We start from the raw sequence: 25549 nt of genomic DNA on the forward strand, positions 1-25549 counted from the left end.
TCTCTCAGATAATGGAACCGAGTTCCTGAATAAAGAGATGCTTTGAGTCATCTGGGATTATTCATCAAACGCCAACTCCATGCTGTACTGAATAAAATGGAAAATCGGAAAGGATGTTGGAGATTAATCTGTACTAACTGCAGCATTTTGACTACAATTAGGTAGATCAACCTCCATAATGGTTTTGTTCTGATAATCTGAGTCTAAGGATGAACCCAAGAGTTCGTCCTCGCTCAGAAGGATCATGTTAAGGTCGTCCTCAATCTCCATTAAGAATGGACTGTCTACGACTTTTGTAGAATGTGGAGTCGCGATTGGAGAGGGCATGGGTGCATCGTCACCCTCTGTTAGGAGAGAAGACGACGTCCCAGGCCCACCAACCGCTAGTTCACCTTCGGTAGTTAACCTCATTTTTTTATAGATTCGAAGCCATAGTTTATGGAGCCCTCGTTTAGGGCTAAAGGAGCCAAGGATTCTTTATTGCGTACCACAATGGCACTCCTATAAAGACCCTTCACTTCCTTTAGCTTGCCTATCTTCCAGTTATGCGTCGGAAGGGACGGGTTGCAACACTGATCATCTCGAAAATGTCCTCGATACCAGCAGGTTCGATTGGTATCCAAATGCGGGCTCTAGGTGTGCTAGGAATGTCTTCCACAGCGACAACCTCGAGCTTCGCACCTGGCCAAACTTCACCTAACCGGCTGACAGCAAGCTTGTAAAGGTCACAAGATCTCTGGTCGCCACAAACCATGAGTTTGATATGGCCTTGATGCCAACCCCCATCGCTTATGGAAGGAAGTGGTCCTGAAAACTCCCTCAAAATGCTCAAAAAGCCACCCGCTCCTGTCAATTACCGCAACCAAGACTTTGCCCTTAGCGACGTCACTGAAACTGGATTGTTTCTTGATGGGATTCAAGGGAGTGCTTGTGTTGTGCACCCGAGGCCGTTATGAGTCGTATCAAAAACGAGTCTTAGAGTCTTATAGCTAATTAGAAAAAAAGTTCTGTTTTTACGATAAGTTCAATTTTTGTTTTATATTTTTAAATGTTTTCATACATTTTTAAATAAGTAGGTATACATATAATTGTGGTTTCATTCTGTTTTCTTACTACTAAATTTCAATAAATCACCTTAATTTATTTAACAAAGAACTTATAGTTAATTTAAAAAACAAAAAATATATTCATTAAAAATACAAATTAAAAAAATCATTAAAAACTAGATGTATGTAGGTTTCTTATTGTATGCAAGTTTTTGATTCAATCAATGCGATTTATGTAACACTTTGTTTACTCTTTTATTCTAGAAGTTATCATTATAGTTTATATTTAAATTAATTTTCAATATAAAACCTTTGAATCTTGTTTGTTGCTTTTGTTTTTAGTTTTTGAAAATATTTAATTTAAAAAACATTTATTTTATTACAATAACTACATCAATACTCTTATAGGAGTTTATTATACTTTTATGGTTAGGGGCCAAAGTGTAGATAGTTTTGTAATGCAGAACAGAGATTCTAGGAAAGATGAGGCAAAGGATTTTCGATTGGGTTAGAAGTGCTTGCATTTTTTGTGCTACAGGGTGTTTTTTTGTGTGTTTCAGTTAAAAGGTATGAGTTTTGGGAGGATGTTTTTGTTTTTTTTTTTGTTTGAATATGAAGTTTTAAATTAATAAGTTAATCTTATCTAATCAGGTAAATCAATACTTATAATGGGAACAACAGGTTTCATGCTGTCATTTTTGAGACCTTTTTTACTCTTTTTATCGTGTTTCTCGTATTCACTGAGATGCACATTGGTCGAATCTAAAGGAATCGATTGTCCACCGTTATCGGTGTGATAAGATATGTTACCGTATTCTTGTAGGAATGGCATGGTCGATAGTAGGAATTGGCTGAAACTCTTTCGAATTCCAAACCACCATTTGTTGCCACCTTTGGCGCTGAAGCTTAGGATGATGAGCGTAAAGATGGCCACCAGCAGCGGACTAAAGACCACAATAAAGGGGAACTTCAATTCATTATCAAGCTTGTCTGCAATTATCACCTGAAAGAAATTTAAATGTTATTTAACTTTTTAAATGTTTGTTTTATGTTTATTTATATAAATATATAAAAGAAAGTCCTTTTCGCAAAACTATTTTAAACTCAAGAACGGTTGAAGCGATTTGGTTCAAAATTGATGGAAAAGTAGAGGTTGACAAATCTAAAATAATCAATCCTGCTTTTTTTGCTTTTTTTATTTTTTCTAATTGTCCCTTATCTTTATCGACCATTACCGGTCTTGTGATACGTAAAATGCGGATTCATCTAAATCAGTTTGATGACGAAAAAATTAGGACCGGTATAAGACTTAGATGGTTTGATGAGGAAACTAGGATGCTACAAGGTTAGATTCATTAATTTGGAAGTTCATAAATTTTGTTCAACTCGGACCCTGAAAGCTATCAAAAAGGAATGGCAGAACTCTTGAGACGAAGTCAACAAAATTTCTCGTCTCGGTTCATGCAAAGGAGCTTCATCCTTAACCAGAATTAGAACCACAACCAGGATCCCCCCCAGAATTACACGCTTATTTAAGTAATTTACAATCACTGCAACCCCCCATCCGGTTAGACAATACTAGTCTCAACAAGATCTCCTGAAAAGCCTTAAATCTGGTTCTTGAAGAAAATACGGAACGTTTGGAATGTTACCTCCGGAAACTTTTCCCTTGAGAGGTTGGCCTGCCCGCAGTCAAAGATAACAACTATCTTCTTTCCAACCTAGCAACAGTAAAATGCGAAGACGACTATAAAATACCGCACTACGGCACTACCCAGAGGAATTTGGAAAATCATCAAGAGCAATGTATTAATTCAATAAACTCAGCACGATATATGTATGCCGCCGAAAGAAATTGTGATTTCCTTCTGGGAGAATGTCATGGGACATGACTTTTTGTCGAAACCACTTAACATCCCTTGTCTAAACACACTGATGCCGATTACGACTGAAGATAAAAATCAAGAACGTCGATGATTACATGTCTTGATATCGACTCGACGATATTCCCACAACAACTTGATGAGACCATTGTGAGAACCTTTAGCTTGTTCTTGTGGTGTGACAGGGTTTAAAGTTATCATTAACAGTAAAGGACAACTCTGATCTTTAAGACCAATAATGCATTAGAGCCAAGCGACTTTCAACCCATCTCCTGAGTTGTTTTGTGGCAGTTTTACAAAATTTTGTTCAGACGACTTTCCAACGCCTAGAAACTCAACCCACGCAACACTTTTATGTCTCATCGAATGGATGTGCTATTAATACGACCCTTTTGGATCAGCTTCTCAGATACCAACACCGAACACCTTTTAGCTGCTATCTTCCTTCAATTGATGTTGCTAAAGTTTTCGACTTGGTGTCCAACCCAACAATACTTGGGCCGCTACAGTCTTATGGCGCCCCTTCTGGATTTATTAATTAACATCCATTCCAAAATTGTAGCGTGTTACTGGGGCTTCTTGAAATCCCCAACCGTGCTTAAACATTTTGCGAACGGCTCAACTTGCCCAACAATACGCCTATTACATACTTCCTTGTCAGACTAATGGCACCGCTAAGCTAAAACGAATCTAGAAGAAGTGGTCATGGCATGGCGAACACATTCATTTCCAAGGCAATTGATGCTGCGAAAAGAGAAAACTACAGATCGGCAATAGTAACACTAACGAAATCGGAACTCGAAACACACTGGGTGGGAAAGCTCCATAATTCAATCGATAATGCGTTCCTTAGTGAACAAGATTTTTGGCAGTGTATAGAAACAAGAATTGATGCGCTGCCCACATGGGAGACCTGCTAGGAACCTGCTAAATAAAAGAGCATAAATCGATCATTGGTTTCATTAGGCGCAATGTTAATTCAAGAGACTATCCACTTTAGGAGCACGGATTGTGGAAACCGATGAAAGACCCCGAAAACCAGATCTAAATGCCAAGGAAGAGAATCGTGCAATCATAATCGACGCTAGTGTTAGGTCCGATTCGTACAGGTCATCGTAACACGATTGCAAAATATATGACATAATCAACAAGAAATTAGATTAGGACACTCCTTGAGGTAAATGAACTCGCCCTTAGATCTGCTACACTTGAATAGATTGATGAAAAGCCTTCAGGTACTCCTCGATATAAAAGTTTTTAAAAACCGCACTAATTTCAACAAGAGTGCTTATAAACACAAGTTAAAGTTTCAGGCAATTTAATGAAACCACCTCGATGAGATGATGAATGAATCCGGGATAGATCCTTCCCCTTCTATGACGCTACGTCGACGAACTGCCTGAGTGAATATGATGCACAATTCAGTATGGCCACTTGATGGATCCTCCGTAGATCATAAAGTCGTATAAAAGAAAAGTCATAGTTACATTTCCGAATAGCTTCCTCGTGCCGACCGCTGGATAAGCCCAAAAAAGTAGTAAGATGGATGAAATGTAAAAATGGATTCCTGTCATTCTTCAAGTAAACGGGATGTCCAATAGTTAAGACAAAACAGATCCCCGAGGATCATGACAAGTTTTCAAAAAACTGCTACATTTCACGTACAAGCACATCAAATTATGAATGTGTTGAAAAAAAATAAAACCTATCGGCTATATTCCTATATGTTCCTCAAGCCTTTGACAAGTTTTGGAACTTAGGACTGAAACTGAAATCCTATCTTTCGGTGCGGAACTAAGTTAGATAATAGCCGCAAGGAAGTGTCCTAGGACCAAACTTACATCTCTAAAAGAAACTTCTGCAAACAGTGGCATATGGCTGAGCATGACCAATTGTTCAAAAACCATGGAACACGCGCAGATTTTAGAGAAATACATAGGGAACGATGTAACCTGGAGTACGAGTAGGTTTCTTTTCTCTGCCAACTCCTTCAGACTTCCCGATTTAAGCAGCGCATTTCATACACGTCAAAACAGCGTCAATTATGGCGCTGCCGCCAGCTGATATCATATTCATTGGTAGCGAAGCCACATTACAGCCACAACAGTCAATTTGTTCACGCCAAGAACGTACGGTTCTTCTTAGTTGACAGCATAATACTAGACTCTGCTGGGTATCAGGTCACAGCGATATACCCAAGAGAAAGAGAGCTCATGAGCTGGCGAGGATAGGTACAAAACTGAACCAATCAACTATAGACGTTCAATCCATTCCATCCGTAAACTATGACCCAAATTCGACAAAAAAAATTCAGCTCGTTTATGCATCTAGAATGCAATCTTTACGACTGCTTATTAGAATAGTAACAGTTATTAGGGGCAGCAAACGAGAGAGGGGGGAGAGGTATTTTCACTAAGACACCTCTCCTTATCCAGACGGCAGCACAGGAATAAGGTTGAACTACTTAGTGAACACCTTATACGGCTTCTTCGACTTATTCGGAGCCCAGGCCTATAAGGAGCGGTTTATCCGCCTCCCCATCCTTGGAGTTATCATTAGGATCTGGCCCTCCAGATTGAGGGTTGTGCCATCGGGGTGACTTCCTGGCCACGTAAAAGCCTCATAGTTGCGAAGAACCAACAAGCCTCGGATACGGACGGATTTACTGTTGACAACCTACGCAAACGAATTAAGGACACCGAACTTCGGATATGCACGTGGAATGTTAGGTCCCTTAACAGACCACGTGCGGCCGAAGAATTAGCGGAGGCCCCAGACTGCTATAAAGCAGACATTACCGCCATCCAGGAAATGGGATGGGTCAGGCGAAAAGAGGATGAAAAACTGCGATATTTACTATGGTGACTGCTACCACGAAAACCAACAGCGCTTATTTTGATGCGGCTTCGTCAATGGAACCAGACTTAGGCAAGAAGTCTTGAGCTATAGGTGCATCAATGAGCGCCTCATGACAATACGCATCAAGGCTTGATTCAGCAACATTAGCCTGATATGCGCACACTCCTCACAGAAGAGAAAGACGACAACACCAAAGATATGTTCTTCGAGCTCTTAGACAAAACATATGAGAAGTATCCTAGCTACGATGGGCGATTTTAATGCCAAGCTAAGAAGGGACGACATCTTTGGTGGAATAATCGGGAAGAACAGCCTGCACGACAACACTTCCGACAACGGATTCAGGCTCATGGATTTTGATGCGGGGCGAAACGTCATGGTAGCCAGTACGCGTTTTCCACACCTCAACATCCCCAAGGGAACTTGGACTTCTCCAGATCAATCTACCGTCAACTAGATTGACTATATTGCGATCGACGCCAGACAAGCTTCCACAATAATGGATGTATGAACTTTCCGTTTTATCAAAACGGCGCACTACAGCGCTAATTGGATCTCAGGCTAGGTTGCCTTGAGATCGCCATTTCTACCTATGAACTTTCCGAGGCTCTAACATCTACTGGGACCACTACCTCGTTGAAGCCAAGCTAGCACTTTGGATTACCAGACCCAACGGAAAACAGAGAGGTGCTGGGAGAACGTACAACGTCAAACGGCTACAATCGCCAGAGATCGCCAAATCCTTTTCCTAACGAAGTTCTCTGCCGCCAACACAATGTATCGAAAACCAGTGGCAACATTGCCAAGATGCAATCAGAGAAGCCGCCTCTGATGTGCTGGGATTCAAGCAGCCGCCGCAGAACAGACAAGCAAAGCGGCGCTGCATAAAAGGACGAGAGCTGCTCATGAGCTCTATGAGCAGAAGAGGCGAGAAGAACGCCGACTTCTCAGAAGGAAAAAGAGAGGGCATGAGAAGAAAGCGGTCGAAGATGTTGAGAGGTTTAAAAGCAGGAATGATGTTCGAAAGTTTTATAAACAGGTGAAACGAAATTCATAGGTACATAAACCTAGAACCGAAGGCTGCGGAGAAACTGGAAACATCATAGTGAAACCGCAGTCAATGCTGAGGATATAGAAGGACCACTTCTGCAGACTGTATAACGGCGACGACGAACTGAATTCCGCTGTCAGGCAGGATGATCCATTCAACATAGACGAAGAAAGCCAACAATCCCGTCCTTCCGACTTAGACGAAGTAAAGATTTAAGCTGAAGTCTGATAAAGCCCTGGAGATGGCTTGAATGCCGAGCTCTTTAAAACAGCTGGGGATAAGCTGGTTAGGAGCATGCTCCAACTTATCTGTAAGATATGGTCGGAAGAAAACATGCCCGATGAAAGGAACCCCCAACTATAGAGGAATCAGTCTACCTAACATAGCCTATAAAATTATCTCTGCCGTAATATGTGAACATCTAAAGCTCATCGTCAACAACCTGATAGGTCCTTGTCAGTGTAGTTTTAGACCAGGAAAGCCCACAGTTGATCAAAAATAACATTCCGGCAGATCCTGGAAAAAACCCAAGAACACCAAATCGACACCCACCATCTTTTCATCGATTTAAGGCCGCATATGACAACATCTACAGGGACGAGCTGCATAGAGCCATGTCTAGTTTTGGCATCCCTGCCAAACTCATCCGTTTGTGCAGGATGACCATGGAGAATTCACGCTGCTCCATAAAGGTTGGAAACAACTTAACAGAACCTTTCGATGTAAAAAAATGAAAATAGTGCAGAGCTCACAAGTCAACACTAAAGGCACTATCTTTCAAAATTCTGTCCAATTACTGGCATAAGCTGATGACATTGACATAATCGGAAGAACTCAGCGTGATGTCAATAAGGCTTTTCGTGAGTATTGAGGCAGAGGCGGCAAAAATGGGTTTAACGGTTAATGAGGGAAAAACAAAGTACAAAACGGCCAAAACGTCACCATCGACAGCTGTAACTTTGAGGTAGTCATGGACTTCGTCTACCTAGGCTCCGCTGTAAACGCAGTAAACAACAACAACGTCCTGCTATACGGTGCAGAAGCATAAATTATGACAAAAGCGGATGAAAGCACCTTGGGTCGGTTCGAGAGAAAAGTTCTTCGTGTGATCTACGGTCCCGTATGCATCGAAGGGGAGTGGAGGAGAAGATGGAACGAGGAGCTGTACGGGCTGTACAGCGACGTTGAATTAGCCAGAAGGGTAAAAGTCCAACGACGAAAATGGCTGGGTCACGAAGAGCGCATGGAAACCTATGCTCCGGCCCGGAAAGTCTTCGAATCCACACCCACAGGACAGCGCAGTAGAGAAAGACCGCGGATCAGGTGCCGCGCACAAGTGGAAAGTGATCTCACCCAAAATGGAGCCTGAAACTGGAGACATCTAGCTAGGGACCGAGAATTTTGTTGGGTGAGGCCCTATTAGGACTGTAGCGCCACCTTAAGTAAGTAAGTAACAGATCACAACCTGTTCGCGTACCATTAAAATAAAATGCGGCATGTGCAAAGGATACAGTGATGTGAAAGAAAAAGAACACACATTTAATAATCTTGAAAAACTCGAAGATATTCTAAGAAGCAGCCTATGAGGCTTCAGTAAAAGGCTAGAACTAGACATCCCATAAATATCATAGGTTTAATCAGTCACTTTCAGGGAATTCTAATACTTCAGGGTATCACAGCCACATTGATCTAAGTCTAGCAATAACGTCAATAAACGCAAGTTAATCAACCTACCAAACTACTGAAACCCGTTTGGACAAATGGCATTCATAAGGTAAAAAAATTCTAAAACGAAATCCTTTGTGGAATAATAAGTAGAAGTAGTAGTATGGTCTTTATAAGAAATAGCAATCTACACATAGTGGCCTTCAAATTGAAGTGGTTCAAAGACACACTGCGTTAGGACTTCTTGTGTCATGTTCCGAAAAGCTACTCTTTAAATGACGCCATACAAAAATCATTGTCAACTCACCTGAAAGCATAGTAATGGCAAAACGGTGCATGCATTGCCAATGGCAGAGTTTAGGGCTGCTTTTTTCTGCTGCAATGATATTTCTGGAGTTCTCATCATGATCCCACAGAAAATGATATTATAGAGGACACCTTAAAGGGGAATCAATTCATAAAACTTCACACATAAACAAATGCCATCATATTGTGCTCAACTTACTAACTAAGCTCAAACAAACAACAATCCACATTGGAACAATGACAACTTCCCAGCTCCAATTGACGAAGCCATCTAATTTCAGAGGCAATGAAACAAATAGCAAAGCATTCACTGCAAGGAATAATTCCAGCTCGAACGAACGGTCGTGCTTAACAGCCCAAACACATGCTCCCACACTGGCCACACTACCGAAGATCAATGGTATGAACACCAGCACCCAGAGATTGCGGTTCGAGGTGAGTTTGTCACAAGCCAATAGCTCGAACATCAGTAGAATCAAATGAAGGGACAACGAGATGAGCATTGCCTTAAATTGGGTGTAAGAGTCGCCTTCCAATCTGTGTAATATTAGAATTAATAAATTTTGGAAAAGGAGACTCTCCTCAAAACTAACCTATAATGAGGATATCGACACCACACGATAGCCCCAATAGAAGCTCCCAAGGCCGCAATACCTTTCCATATCCAGAGTGGTGCGAATATAGCCCAATAAGGCCAATCTAACAGAAAAAGAAAACAATCACAGAGATTAGGAACTTCTTGCGTTTCTAAATGAGTCTTGACTTACCAATGTAGTTATCTAGACGCAGACAAAAGAGTGTTATGAATGTGAATAAACTGCAATGGACAATGAATTTGCTAAAATAAAATAAAAACAAAACGAGAAGTTGGAATTTGTTATTGACTGAGGTGCGATGTTTTTCTCTCAACGAACCTGGGATTGAAATCCCGAAAAAGTGATTGTAAATTCATTTTAACGGTGAATGTACTAATTGTGCATTTTAAATGCAGATAGCTTCTATAGCATGAACGTTTTTTAAAAAATGATAAAATGCAAGATTAGACACTAATTTTATATTATTTATTTTTATGTAGAAATTTATGTGAATGGAAAATGCAAAGAAAGATGAGTTATGATTTTTGACAGTTTGTCAATTAGAAATATGTCAAATGGATGACAGTTTCCCAAGAGAAAGAGATCTATACGAGCGCCAACAAACGATAGAAGCGCTCGGTGTTCAATGTGAGAAGTATATATATCTTGTGGTTCGACTACATGAAGTTTTCGTTAGCTTGAAGGCCTGGTCAAACGGATAATTTATAAAACTATACGTTTTTGTTCAGACGGAACGCGGTCAAGGCAATCGGTTTAAAATGTAACACGGTGACGGTCAGATTGATGTTGAGGATTTTCACAAATGCAAGTTGTTTTTTGAATGTGAACTAAAACTCATGGGTAATTATTTTTAGAAAATTCAGGGAGTAATTCTCAATTTTATAATTTGGAAGAGTATTTTCGATTTGGCTTTGGAAATCTGATTCTTCTGACTGGATTATGGCTGAAACACAAACACGCTTCAGCTTGGGCTGAATTTATAATTTTGTTGTAAAATACCTAAAGTTTATTTCGCAGGTTTTTGAACAAAGAAAAATAACTGAACTAGAGGATGATTCATCTTATGTATCAATTTATTTTATTTATCAGGAAATGATTTCGGTAAAATATCTTAAGCTGTTTTCTTATGCGGTAAAATCGATTATGTTATCTTAAGATATTTTATCACAAAATTAATTGCAAGTACATTTCTTAAGATGTTTTACAATATTTGGTAAAAAAATAACACAATTAAAAACACAAAACCGTTAAACCTTACCTAAAAACATCTTAGGATATTAGTAAATGAAAAACAGTAAAAGCTGTTTTGTTTTGTTTTGCTGTTTTAGTCACAAAAACAATAATAAATATATTGAATACTGCACTTATCAAAATTTAATTTAACTTTTTAAGCCTTGTATACATATTTTTTATATTAAGCACACACTCAAGGGGGTATAATTACCCTTATTATGCAGAGGCACAGCGTGAGCACTAAGAAGAGCAGAGAGGGTTTAAAAGGAGATGTCGGTGCACATTGGTTTTTAATTCCTGAATATTGCAATGACTAGGAAAGACAGAGTGTGGTAAGGCGTTCCCCATTCGCGGAGTACGGCTAAAGAACGAATCTCTGTACTTGGCAATGCGACCGAAGTTGGGCTCGAGGGTATATTGATGAGCATTCCTAGAAGCACGAGTATTACGGTTGAACTGTTTAAGGGAAGGAATGCAACTGGCATTTCACTAGAGCATAAGCATTTAAAATAACAGTAAAAAAAGGTCAGACAACTGACCTTACGACGATGTTCAAGCGAAGTAAATGAACATATGATTATATTCTCATCTATCAATTTAAATGCTCTACGTTCAATACTATCCAAGAGGCTTAAGTAAGTTGCAGGAGCACCAGTCCAGAGACGGGAGTTATACTCAAGCTTTGGACGTATGTAAGTCTTCTCGTAACAGCGAGATCAGAAGGGGTGAAATATTTCCTGCATCGCCTAAGGAAACCCAAACACCTTGCGGCATTTTTGGCGACCTCGCGTATGTGATCATTCCACAAGAGGTGGTTGGTGACACACATACCGAGAATATCGATGTGTTCAGCCTCATTGATGCAAGTGCCATCCATGGATAATGGCAAAGGGGGTATATCTCGCTTTAACGATAAAGACAGCATTGGGTTTTCGAAACATTAAATTCCACGCGGTTTTTTAATCCCCATTGTACAATGCTGTTAAGGTCGGAATTTAATGAGATTATCATATTTTGTCGTTGCAGTTCTACATCCGAAGAAGAGGGATGTGAGTCTGAAAATGAATATGAAAAGCTAAGAGTACTATCGTCAGCGAAACAATGAGCCCTGGGGCACACCAGAATTTATTTTATGGTTTTCAGAATTGAATACATCCAATACAACTTGTATTGAACGATCCAAAAGGTAATTACTAATCCAATGAAGCAGATATTCTTGCAAACCGAAAGCACGCATTTTCTATAACATAGCCTGATGCCAAACCCTATCAAATGCTTTTGAAATATCAAGTGCAATAATCTTACTTTCTCCAAAACGATGTAAAGATTTGTTCCACTGTTCGGAGAGATGAACCATGAGACCACCAGTGGACCTATTGCTACGAAAGCCGCATTGTTTGTCATTAAGAAGCTTTCGATCTTCGAGATATTTCTTGAGCTGATAATTAATCAGCGTTTCCATGACCTTGGAAAGAAGGGACGTAAGTGCAATCGGTCAGTAGTTAAAGGGTGAGGAAGATTCGCCTTTTTTGGGAAGAGGCTAACAAATGCGGTTTTCCATCCGCTCGGAACGAGACCTGAGGAATAGGACAGATGAAAAAGCTTACGCAGTGGTTTTGCCAGCGATGTAGAACATCTTTTCAGAACAATAGTGGGGATACCATTCAGACAAGCGGATTTATGTGTGTTTAGATCTCTAAGGACTCTTGCCACAATACGAGTGCGAAAAAAGATTGGTCCCATAGAATCATTAACTCGCTGAAGTACAGGCGGAGTCATAACACTCACTGGCAGCGTTGAATTGGCGGCGAACTACATAGCAAAGGGATAAGCTTTCTCAAAAGAGCTAACAAAAGGAGTGTCATTGACAACGAGCGTAAGAACCGATGAAGAGGAAGAATTCCTCATGATTTTACAAATGACCAAACATTTTTACTGCCTTTGGGACATTGCAGTATTTTTTGGCGTAATTTTTGGTAATGTAAAAATTTGGTCCACCGAATATGGAAGTTGCAGTCCTTCCTGGCTTGTTTGAACTTTTTCCGGATTTTCCCAGTACGGTTGGCTTTATAGCAACGGAAACTTACCTCATTGGCCCTAAAAACCTATTAACAGCTCGCATCAAACCACGCGTTTTCATTGGTTCTGATACTTTTAACCCTATATATTGTGGTAAGAGCTGATAAGCAACATCCTTCCTAATGTATATGATGCCATGGTGGGAAAAAATAAAGGCACCAAGCTATACCCATGAATAATAAATTCAGCAGGATCGGATCATCACCTACTTGGGTTTCACTTAGTGCCAAAGTAGCTGGCCTGTATAAATCAATATGGCGGTATGCCAACAAAACATGTGTCCTTAGCCCACGAATATTACAATAATCAATAATCATTGCAAATAATAAAAATGTCTTCAACCACTACAGATAGAGATGAGAAATAACATTCACTGAATTGAAACACAAAATAATTATCAATACTATTCACTGCTAGTGTTATGCCTTAGCAGTGACGAGAACCGATCCGACCCTGGGATGCAAAACAGTAAATTTAATTCAAATAATCTGCTGAAACACAGATTAGCATATGCACCAATTCCAATTGTAATTGATACGTAAACTAGGCTGTGGAACTGTGGCGAAAGCCGAAAGTAAGAATGGGATAGTACTCACTCATCTTATAGCTTATCATTTTTTTTTTGTTGTTCTTGAGTGACGTGATTTATTTATTGTTGTTAACTTCCCATAGGAAGTTATTGTAATGGGTCCGATTTGTCAAATTGAAAATTTTGACATTTCTCGACGTTTCAAGGTCCCTAGAGTCGAAATAAAAGATTTTTAGAAAGATGTCTGTGCGTGCGTGTGTACGTACGTTCGTACGTCCGTACGTCTGTACGTCCGTACGTCCGTACGTTCGCGACGTTTTTTTCGTCGTCCATAGCTCAAGAACCAGAAGAGATATCGATTTCAAATAAATGTTGTTATACAGATAATAAGGCAGAAAGATGCAGAAAGGGCTCTCAAGAAAATTGCGTGGGTGGTTTTTTTACCATAGCAGTTTGAAAAAAAGGTAAAAATTTTGGTTAACCCTAAATATCTTACGAACCAAAAACGCTAGAGACTTGAATTAAATTTTATATAATATATTGTAACGTGATACCAAACAGGTATATTTTAAAAAAAAAATCAATATAACGGTTTTTTTTTAAAAATCAATAAAACTGAAAAAAAAATTGTCACCTCCAAAATGTTACGACTGAAATATGATTTCATCTCTAAAACAATTTTGTGCAACGAGGAAAAATGATTTTGACATCTGATCAAATTTTGAGAAAAATCTAATTGACAGTTTTTTTTATAAAAAATAAAAATCTAAAAAAAAACATTACTCATAGTTCGTAAAAATTGAATATCGATTCAAATATTTTTTCAAAAATTTAAAATTTAGGCTTCAAGTTTATTTTATATTATAAGAAATATTGTTTTCAACATTTTGAAAAATGTTGAGAAAAATCGAATTGACAGTTTTTTTACAAAAAATAAAATCCTAAAAAAAAAATTATAAAAGTTGGTAAAAATTGATTTTCGACTCGAATATCTTTTCAAAACTTTGAGATATTGGCTTTAATTTACTTTTATCTTTCAAAAAATCTTGTTGTCAACATTCAGTTAAAGTTTGAAAAACATCGAATTGACAGTTTTTTACAAAAAATAAAAACCTAAAAAAAATGTTTAAAAGTTGGTAAAAATTGATTTTCGACTCAAATATCTCTTTAAAAATTTTAAATATTGGCTTCAAAGTAATTTTATCTCATAAGAAATATTGTTTTCAACATTTGGTAAATTTTTAAAAAATCGAATTGACAGTTTTTTTTACAAAAAATAAAACTCTAAAAAAAAAACAATACTAAAACTTCGTAATTTACTTTCGACTCAATTAGCTTTTCAAAACTTAAAAATATTGGCTTGAAACTTATTTTATTTCACAGAAAAAATTGTTTTCGATATTCATTAATTTTTATATAAAAATCCAACAATCCGTTAAAAAATAGTACGCAAATTTGGTAAAAATTGATACGAGTACATATAGACAAACTTTTAAGCAAGACAAATCGACAGACGGGATGGGAAGTTATCAGTGTGGGTCGCATCCCAGCCTCTTTTTTAATTTGGGGATGAACCATTTTTTTTGGAACCACTTGTTAATTAATGCGTGATTTTTTTGTTGTGGTAATTAATTGTTTTTGTATTTGTTTATTAAACTTTTTGTGTATATGAATAATTGTATTTGATTTAAGTTTGATTTAAAAAATAAATAAACTGCTCCACGAGACGATTAACAAACAATACAAAAATAAATAAAAAAGAATGAGCACAGACAGAACAGTGACGCACAACCTTCCCCGACAAAGTTTCACTGACAAAATGATTTGTAGGTTTATTTCTATATCCTTTTTAAGTTTTTCAAAGAAAAATTATAAGTTAGGAATCCGTTTTCTGAAAAATTATATCTCTTTACTCTTGGACACTAAACACGTTTGGAAATAAAGAAGAAAACTAGAACTTTTATTATAATTGCAAAATTGAGAAATACTCATGGAAATGAAGATGCTATAATAAAGATTGAAATTTCTATCTCCACTATAATCTTGACTCAGCAATTTTTCGAATTTCCTATAATGCAGATTTATGAACATCTTCTGCACTTTAAGTCTTTTCTCTCTATCTCACAAACATTAATTTAGTATGTTACATTACTTTCTTGCAGAAATCAAATGTAGATTGCTCAAAATCACCAAGGTGCAGAATTGGCTTTGCTAGCAATTTAATGCCTTAAATCTTGACTTAATTAAAAAAAATAATAAAATATAATGTTGTTTGTGTCCATCAAACAATATATACTTATATTTAATCAATATGGTGAATTCAAAATGAAAACAATATACACGAATAGAAAAGCATATCAGGAACGCGCCCTAATTTACAATCTTCAACAAAAAGTAAGGTATTTAACCCCGGTCATTACTCAATACACAATATTTTTTATACAAAATGTAGTTTTAGAGATAATACTAATAGATTATTTATTTTAAACTATAAAATTGCAAAAATAGTTTGTTCAATACCGCACAAGTCATTTCAGTGAACATATAGATAGTCGATCAAAATTAATTTTTTAGTAAATCCAGCCATTCGGTGTCAAACGCAGGAAGAGAACAATAACAAAGCCAGCTGTCAGAGTATTTTTCGTCAAATAGGCTATTATCTAAATGTTAAGTACCTTTCTATTCATTATTCGTAGAGCGTACATCAATATTCCGTCATTCCGTGAAGGTATTTATTACATTAAATTATTGAAGAAATTCTTTTTACGACTCGATATAACAAAGAAACCTCAAATATGTTCCTATTGACAAAGTAACATCGCAGTTAAGATGGCAGCCGTATAATTAAAGGACGCTCTTATTTGAAATCGTCATTTCGTGAACGGCCATTTTGGGAACGTTCCCGGAAATGACTTGACGTATTTTCCTTGGAGAATATTTTGTATGTATTGTTTTCATTATTGCTTATTTAATATAGAAACATAATGCACCCATGTTATAAATCAAAGCTTTAATTATGTGTTTTGTTTTGTTCTTGTTGATTTTATCCGTTCCCGAAGTGATGGTAATATAAGATATTAAATACTAAAAAATATTTAGAAAATATTAATTTAATCAACTTTTCTTAAGCTTAATATACACGACCGGCTTAAAAAAAGTTGCATATACGATCCAGCCAGCTTATATAAAATAAACTCAACATTTCTAGTTATTTCTTCAGAAAAATATATTAAAGTTTGCATTTGAATCAGCAAAAATAAAAAGGGTAAGTTGTGTGAGGTAGACTAAGATAGTTTAATAGTTGCTGGGTGGAGAGATAAGATTGTACTGATAAGACAGAACTACTTGGCTTGTTGATTCCCCACACATAGCAAAGCCAATTGATGCAAATGAATTGGCAGAGCCGAACCGAGCCATCTCAATTTCCCCACACACGCTCGACTTTATATTGGCTCCGATCCATTTGGATCTTTAGCTCTGTTGTGTATGGCTAGCTTAATAATTTTGATTCTATTTCTGTTTTATGTTCAGAGATATCAATAAAAGTCCATTTTATCCCAAAAAGAAAAAAGAGGCTTGGATGCGACCCACACTGATAACTTCCCATCCCGTCTGTCGATTTGTCTTGCTTAAAAGTTAAAAGTTTGTCTATATGTACTAGTATCAATTTTATCAAATTTGAGTACTATTTTTTATAGATTTTATTTTTTATGAAAAACGGACTGTTGGATTTTTATATAAAAATCACTGAATATCGAAAACAATATTTTCTGTAAAATAAAATTAGTTTGAAGCCAATATTTTATAGTTTTGAAAAGATATTTGAGTCGAAAATAAATTTTTACCAACCTTTGTTAAATTTTTTTTAGGTTTTTATTTTTTGTAAAAAAAAAACTGTCAATTCGATTTTCTCAAATTTTTATCAGATTTCAAAAACATTATTCTCCGTTGCTCAAAATTGTTTTGGAGATGGAATCATATGTAAGTCGTTAAATTTTGGAGGTGACAAATTTTTTTTTTCAGTTTTTTTGATTTAGAAAAAAAACCGTTAGATAGATTTTTTTCAAAAAAAATATTTCTTTGAGATCACGTTACAGTTTATTATATAAAATTAAATTCAAGTCTCTAGCGTTTTTGGTTCGTAAGATATTTAGGGTTAACCAAAATTTTCACCTTTTTTTTAAACTGCTATGGTAAAAAAACCACCCACGCAATTTTCTTGAGAGCCCTTTCTGCATCTTTCTGCCTTATTATCTGTATAACAAAATTTATTTGAAGTTGATGTCTCTTCTGGTTCTTGAGCTATGGACGACGAAAAAAACGTCGCGAACGTACGGACGTACGAACGTACGTACACACGCACGCACAGACATCTTTTTAAAAATCTTTTATTTCGACTCTAGGGACCTTGAAACGTCGAGAAATGTCAAAATTTTCAATTTGACAAATGGGACCCATTACAATAACTTCCTATGGGAAGTTAATAACATAATTGACATACTAGATATGAATCCTTCCAAACTATGTATGCTATCTTTTCCCTTTTGTAGGGTTGGTATACAAAATAATAATGTATCTTAAGACGTAATCTCTTGTTTCTAGTCAACAAGTTACTTTTCAAGAAAACTAAGAACATTTCTAATTACATAGCTTTACAAAATACATAAATCAATTGTATTTCTGCTCAACCTACAGAAGGACGTTAAAAAGTAGATGACATAAAAGATCACTATCAGACTACATCTAGGCAGAAAACTTTTCTCCTAAAATTTCAATGGTTTTGTTGCAATCTTCTTAAAAATAAATGTTCATTCTAACGACATGCTGCTGATTGATCGCCTTGAGTTCTTTGTTCAACTGAACTTTAAAAAGCTGAAAAAAAGAAACCTTCTTAACTACACCAACTATAGAGGAATCAGTCTACTAGTTTTACATTTGAATGTCTAAAGCCCACCGTAAACAGCCTGATAGGCCCTTATTAGTGCGGTCTAAGACCACTTAATTCCGTAGTGGATCAAATATTCACATGGACATTCACATTATTCACAAGGTTGGAAACAACTTAACACAAACTTTCGATGTCAAAAAAGCTTTAGACAAGGTGATGCGATTTCTTTAACATCGTCCTTGAAAAAGTAGTGGAGTGGAGACTAAGATGGAAAAAAGAGCATTACTAATTGTGCAGTGGCGTGGACTTAGACAAAAGGCTAAAAGTTCAACGACTGAGATGCTTAAATCACTTACCCCCAGTTTCACAGTAGAAGTTTAAACTTCGGTTTTGGTTTAAACTTCAGTTCAACAATTTATTCGGTTTCACACTTTCTTTTAAACCTTGAACTAAGTTCCTTCTGTAGTTTAAGTTAAGCATTCCAACAGTTGTCAGAATAGCTGCCATTTTCATATTAAATATTGAATTAATTTATGATGGTGATTTATCCTATTTTCAATAAATATTAATAAAAAGTATATTGTTATTTTGAAATGTCGAGTTCGGAAAGTTATATTGAAGTTATTAGTGATGAGGAAAACTCCATTTTAGTTGCGAATGTGAGAAGAGAAAAACGCATTCAATTTAGAACAAATCATTTCAAATATTGGGACGATATAGAATTCTTCACCAGATTTCGAATGTCGAAGAATTCAGCCTACATTGTTTTGGAGCAAATCCGATCCCAAATTCAAAATGCAACTAACTAAATGGTAAGAAAAAATATAATAATATTGTGTAATGATAAAATTTAAAATGTTTTTATTTTGCAGGAACCATTCAATATCTGCCGAAATCAAGCTTTCATTAACCTTGCGCTTGTATGCCAGTGGATCACTCCAAATAACTGCGGTAGACTTTTGTGGTGTTTCTAAATCATCCGCTACCACAATTTGTAAGATAGTCACTCATGATACTGCTCTACTTCGAGTGAAATACATAAAGTTCCCGGCGACACCTGAGGAAAAGTTTGAGGTTGTAAATGGATTTTACCAATTTGCAAGGTTTCCTTGTGTTATAGCTGCTTTAGAAGATAGATTGTACACATGTACATTGTATAACGAATCTCAGATAAGAACAAGAAATTGTGTTAAACGCTGGTATGGAGTATGGAAAAGAAGGTATCCTATATTATCAACAGGAATAAAAGTAAAACTAACAACAATTCAGAGCATCATTGTTGCAACAGCTGCACAACATTTGCTGTATAAATAACGAAGCTGATCCTCCAACGGCGGACAATTCAAGAATAATGGACAAGCAATGAATAATGGCTATGATAGTGAGAGAACTCCGAACTCTCAAAATGAAAATACATCTGTTCGAAGTTCGCTTGTCATAAGATACGATTTTTTTTTATTTTAACACGAATTTTCTCCATTGCCGGCTGAAAAGCATTTCACTACGACCCAATATGCTTTTGTTTTAAGAATTGTGACTAAAATGTTCACAATTTTTTTCGTGAATCTTAACAATTTTTTGGCGCGTTTTTGTTTCACTTGTCTGAGTTAAAAGATGGCAGCTTAACAATTGACAGCTGACCAAATAATGGCAGAAAATCTCTGCTCTGATATGAAGAACAAAAATATAATTAGAGTTCTTTTAAAAAACAAATATACAGTTTTTATTAATATCACATTTTATAAGACAATCTTTAATGAATTCTTGAAAAGTGTTAGATCCACAAACGACAAACTGCTTCTTCGTACTTTTGATTTCTTCAAGACTCGAGCTAATAATTTGCATACTCAAACGACGTGGCTTCACTTGCTCCTTGTACTTAAGCAGTCGCTTAAAGTGCTCGCACCCGCCATTGAAGCTTAAATCACAGCACTCACTGCATTTCTGGTGTGATAAATAAGTTTCACTTGAAAAATTCCAATATCTATTAAATTCTATTAGTTTTTCTCTAAAAATTATACTATCGATATTTTGAAAACATGAAAAGTGGTATATTCTACAATTATCATCTTCGTTGTGGAGAATTCTTTCCAAGATAGGAATTGTTGGAGCAATAGCAACACCTTGACAAAATATTACCAAAGAACTGTCAGCATTCAAACTTGGTTCATAGACGAAAACACCAATTGGCCCACGAAACTCGACTTCATCATTTAATTTCAATTTCTCGATATATTTTGTCATTTGTCCATTTGGTTTTAAATTAACGAGTATTTTAAATTGAAATTCTGTCATATCCGTCCAAAATGGCGAATATGGTCGTAGAACAGTTTTGTTGCAGCGTATACCCGTTCCATCAAACACTGGCGCTCGCATCATTAGATGGTGCCCAGGCGGACAATCCAAAATAAATTCCGTCAGCTGTTTGTTATCACCATTTTCTTCGGCGATGGTAAACTTCAATTGAATTAAATGAGGCCGATTATTGTAATGATTTATTTCGATTAGTTTGTATTTACGATAAGTGTGTAGGATATTCTTCTTTTGTGTTAAGTCAGCTCGTTTAGTTGATAATGGTTTAGAGTCAAGAATACAATTTGTACAACCATTTCCACAACAATCACTTTCACTTATTTCACACATCTTCAACACACTGCCATGGAAAAACAAAACAAACTAAACAAAAGGTTTGTTCGATTCAAATGTTGAAATGTCAGAATTTAACTGAAGTGCATTTATTTTCACTTGTCGAATGGAAAATGTAACATTCCGTAAGAATCTATTTAAGTTGTTTAAAAAGTTTGTTGGTCGTTTAGGTTTGCATTGTATAAACTTCCCATGGGAAGTTATTGATATCGGTCCGGTATCTAGAATTGAAAAAGATATCGACTTCAAATTAATTTTTTACAGATTATAACATCGAAAGACACCGAAATTACTTTCAAAGAAATTGAAATTGTTTTTTTTTTTAACTGAAGTAATTTAAAAAAATGTAAAATTGTGGTTAACCCCAAGTATCTCACGAACCAATAACACTAGTGACTTCTATTAAATTGTACCTTTATCAATGGTTGATCCAGAGGGAGGGTCTTAATGGTCATGACCCCCCCTAGAAGATATTTTTTTTTTTTTTTTTTTTGTAGGAATTCCCCTTCAATTCTCCAATTTCAAAACTAATCCTATTGAGTCAATGGATATGATCCCTATTATATTTTGAATTATTTGTTTTTTGTATATGAAAACAAAATTTGTATTTGTTTATTTTCTAAACTTTGTTGCAAAAAGTACTACTTTCAACTGAGAGCTGGACCAAGAACATAATATGAATCTGACGTCTCCAATGTCTCCAGTTTCGCGCTCCAAGTTGGGTGAGGTCACCTTCCACTCGTGCGCGCCACCTGAACCGCGGTCTTTCTCTACTGCCCTGTCCTGTGGGTGTGGATTCGAAGACTTTACGGGCCGGAGGATTGGTTTCCATGCGCTCTACGTGATCCAGCCATCTAAGTCGTTGGACTTTTACCCTTCTGGCTAAGTCTACGTCGCTGTACAGCTCGTCGTTCCATCTTCTCCTCCACTCTCCTTCGATGCATACGGGGCCGTAGATCACACGAAGAACTTTTCTCTCGAAGCGACCCAAGGTGCTTTCATCCTCTTTTGTCATAGTCCATGCTTCTGCACCGTATAGAAGGATGGGGATGAGAAGGGTCTTATATGGCAACACTTTGGTCCCTTGATAGAGGACTTTACCACTCAATTGCTTTCTTAGTCCAAAGAAACAGCGAAATCTGCGTTTGATCTCAGCGCTGGTATTGTTTTCTGCGTTTACAGTGGAGCCTAGGTAGACGAAGTCCTTGACTACCTCAAAGTTACGTCTGTCGATGGTGACGTTTTGACCAAGACGGCGGTGTTGTATGTCCTTTGTTTTGCCCTCATTAACCGTTAAACCCATGTTTGCCGCCTCTGCCTCAATACTCACAAAAGCCCCATTTACATCACGCTGAGTTCTTCCTTCCGATTATGTAAATGTCATCAGCATATGCCAGTAATTGGACAGACTTTTGAAAGATGGTGCCTCTAGTGTTGACGTGTGAGCTTTGCACTATTCTTTCAAGCACGATGTTAAAAAAATAATATGACAGCGCATCACCTTGTCTGAAACCTTTTTTGACATCGAAAGGTTTTGTTAAGTTGTTTCCAACCTTTATGGAGCAGCGTGAATTCTCCATGGTCATCCTGCACAAACGGATGAGTTTGGCGGGGATGCCAAAATTAGACATGGCTCTATACAGCTCGTCCCTGTATATGCTGTCATATGCGGCCTTGAAATCGATGAAAAGATAGTGGGTGTCGATTTGGTGTTCTTGGGTTTTTTCCAGGATCTGCCGTTATGTTATTATTTGATCGACTGTGGACTTTCGTGGTCTAAAACCTTACTGATAAGGAACTATCAGGTTGTTGGCGATGTGCTTTAGACGTTCACATATTACGGCAGAGAAGATTTTATAGGTGATGCTAAGTAGACTGATTCTTCTATAGTTGGTGCAGTGTAGAGGGTCTCTTTTTTCAGGATCGGGCAAACAATATTGAGGTTCCATTCATCGGGCATGCTTTCTTCCGACCATATCTTACGGATAGGTTGGTGCACGCTCCTAACCAACTTATCTCCAGCTACTTTAGAGAGCTCGGCATTCAAGCCATCCGCTCCAGCAGATTTATTAGACTTCAGCTTAGATATGGCAATCTTTACTTCGTCTAAGTTGGGAGGACGGGATTGTTGGGTTTCATCGTCTATGTTGAATGGATCATCCTGTCTGACAGCGGAATTCGAGTTTTATGAACTTGTGAATTTCGTTTCACCTGTTCATAAAACTTCCGAACTTCCTTAATGCTTTTAAACCTCTCAACATCTTTGACCGCACGCTTCTCATGCTCTCTCTTTTTCCTTCTGAGAATTCGGCGTTCCTCTCGCCTCTTCTGCGCATAGAGCTCATGAGCAGCTCTCGTCCTTTCATGCAGAGCCGTTTTGCGTGTCTGTTGTTTGGCAGCATTTGCCAGCCGACATTCCTCATCAAACCAGGGGTTCCTGGAAATCCGAACGAGGTAGTGGTCCGAGTCGATGTTAGCTCCTCGGAAAGTTCGTACATCCATGATGCTGGAAGCGTGTCTGGCGTCGATCGCAATATGGTCAATCTGGTTGACGGTAGATTGGTCTGGAGAAGTCCAAGTTCCTTTGTGGATGTTTAGGTGTGAAAAACGCGTACTGGCTACCATGACGTTTCGCCCCGCAGCAAAATCTATGAGCCTGAATCCGTTGTCGGAAGTGTTGTCGTGCAGGCTGTTCTTCGCGATTATTCCACCAAAGATGTCTTCTCTTCCTAGCTCGGCATTAAAATCGCCCAGAACTATTTTAATATCGTACCTAGGACACTGCTCATATGTTTTGTCTAAGAGCTCGAAGAACATATCTTTGGTGTTATCGTCTTTCTCTTCTGTGGGGGCTTGCACGCATATCAGGCTAATGTTGCCGAATTTATACTTGATGCGTATGGTCATGAAGCGCTCATTGATGCACCTATAGCTCTTGCTTTAGTCTGCATCCAAATAAGCGCTGTTGATTTTCGTGGTAGCAGTCACCATAGTAAATATAGCAGTTTTTCGTCCTCTTTTTGATTGGCCTCCGCTAATTCTTTGGTCGCACGTGGTCTGTTAAGGGACCTAACATTCCACGTGCATATCCGAAGTTCGTTGTCCTTAATTCATTTGCGTTGGTTGTCAACAGTAAATCCGTCCGTATCCGAGGCGTGTTGGTGATTCGCAAATCTAACAGCTTTTACGTTGTCAGTAAGTTCCCCCGACGACACAACCCCCAACCTGGAGGGTCAGATCCTAAGTATAACTCCAAGGATGGGGAGCCGGATAAAACCACTCCTTATAGGCCTGGGCTCTGAATAAGTCGAAGAAGCCCTATAAGGTGATCACTAAGTAGTTCAACCTTACTGGAACTGTAGACGCTACCGTTGATTCCATTTCGGGAATTCCTCCGCTGCCGTCTGAATAGGGAGAGGTGCCTAAGTTGAAACACCTCTCCCCCCTCTCTCGTTTGCTGCAACAACAACTCTCCACTGGGGTTGGAACTCAATCTCCAGTTGAGGTTCTACGCACCCGATGTTCACCACGGGTAGGTGAGTAGGAGTTGATAGGCAGAGGTTGATTTTGAGAAAAACCTGTGGACGCTTGTGTCCTCTTGAATGCACATGTCTACCATTTGAACATTGAACTCACCAAACAGTGACTTTTTTTTCATTATTAGGATCTCAATCCCAAATACGAAAGTTGTGTATATAAACAAACCTTCCGAGTAAGAAATGTGCTCCCACGCTGAAGAAAATTTTGACTTAAGTACAACGTTGTGAATGTTAAGCTGGCTTCAGTTGTTGTGTGAGCTGGACTTTATACATAATGCAAAATACGCCATAATGTGCAGTAAGACAGACCTAATTCCTGAGATCCACTAGGAATCCACACATTCGGGTCTTCGGCAACATTTTCATTTACAGCACCGACATTTTCAGTGGTACCAGCGAAACGATGATAAAATAACTACTGTTAGCAATCCAGTGTCCCCGAATTTGTGCACAATTCTGCCAATTGCTTGCGTCTTCGGACGATCATGTAAACCATGATAACGACAATTTTCAGTGATGTTTTTGTCAATAATCCCTCTTCTTTAAATATTCTTTAAGAAACTTAAGTCATTTTCCAGAGCAGCAGCTCAAAGATAGTTGGCATACTCAAACTCTTGAACATAGAAAATATCCAGAAAGTATTCTGAAACATCTTCCGGCATTTTTTCCAACATCGCGACTACCATACTAACGCAGGAAGTATAAATGCGGCACTTTCTATACTATTGTCCAAAATTATGCCACCCAAGATACAGATTCTTAGTAAAATAATTCTTCGGTAGTCTAGAAGAATTGGAGGACTTTGCAGAAAACAGTTTCTCAGGTTTTATTAAAGCAATTAAGTGGTTGGAAAATGACAACAGATAGAATCGTAGGTTATATGATAATTTTTTAGAGAAGTTATAAAACGTTAAGGTATCACAGGGGATCTACATTGATCCCGCTTTTTATTAAAAACTCTCAAGAAAGGATAGTATATTGAATCCAAGCTGGTTCTATTGAAATCCACAAGTCAACTTTCGTTGTTCGCTTAAGATTAAATTAAGTTTTTTTTGTTTTTAAACAAGATTCTGTTCTTACCTTATTCCAGTACCATACATTTTATGTTTATAGTTTATTTAGCGATAAAATATAATAAACAAAAATGAACTATTAATTGCACTATTACTTACAGCGACAAATATGAGTTCTAAGACTTTAATATCGATGATAATATTTCTTGCAAAGCT

The 25549-nt window shown here is 37.5% G+C and overlaps 2 protein-coding genes across 2 annotated transcripts; both read right to left on the reverse strand.

Annotated features, from left to right (window-relative positions):
- Positions 1-1005: 1005 nt before the first annotated feature.
- LOC129943987 (transmembrane protein 185B) lies at positions 1006-9941 on the reverse strand. Its single transcript, XM_056053094.1, has 6 exons — positions 9725-9941; positions 9578-9648; positions 9404-9509; positions 9010-9347; positions 8812-8942; positions 1006-2049 (listed from the first exon to the last, which is right to left on the reverse strand). Exons 1-6 carry the CDS (start codon positions 9760-9762, stop codon positions 1690-1692), a joined length of 1044 nt encoding a protein of 347 aa, XP_055909069.1. The 5' UTR covers positions 9763-9941; the 3' UTR covers positions 1006-1689.
- A 9895-nt stretch (positions 9942-19836) lies between these two features.
- On the reverse strand, positions 19837-20800 carry LOC129943989 (NADH-cytochrome b5 reductase-like). The gene has a single exon (XM_056053097.1). It carries the CDS (start codon positions 20776-20778, stop codon positions 19837-19839), a length of 942 nt encoding a protein of 313 aa, XP_055909072.1. The 5' UTR covers positions 20779-20800.
- Positions 20801-25549: the final 4749 nt, after the last annotated feature.

Source organism: Eupeodes corollae, chromosome 2 (assembly GCF_945859685.1).
Source record: "Eupeodes corollae chromosome 2, idEupCoro1.1, whole genome shotgun sequence".
NCBI lineage: Eukaryota > Metazoa > Arthropoda > Insecta > Diptera > Syrphidae > Eupeodes > Eupeodes corollae.

What these genes read in the sequence shown, in the direction of transcription:
- LOC129943987 (XM_056053094.1), bottom strand. Translation starts at nt 9,762, where the DNA reads ATGAATTTACAATCACTTTTTCGGGATTTCAATCCCAG. An exon ending in GCGTCTAGATAACTACATTG is followed by an intron (nt 9,510 to 9,577) that starts GTAAGTCAAGAC and finishes TTTTTCTGTTAG; the next exon opens with ATTGGCCTTATTGGGCTATA. An exon ending in TGTTTGTTTGAGCTTAGTTA is followed by an intron (nt 8,943 to 9,009) that starts GTAAGTTGAGCA and finishes TTCCCCTTTAAG; the next exon opens with GTGTCCTCTATAATATCATT.
- LOC129943989 (XM_056053097.1), bottom strand. Translation starts at nt 20,778, where the DNA reads ATGTGTGAAATAAGTGAAAGTGATTGTTGTGGAAATGGTTGTACAAAT.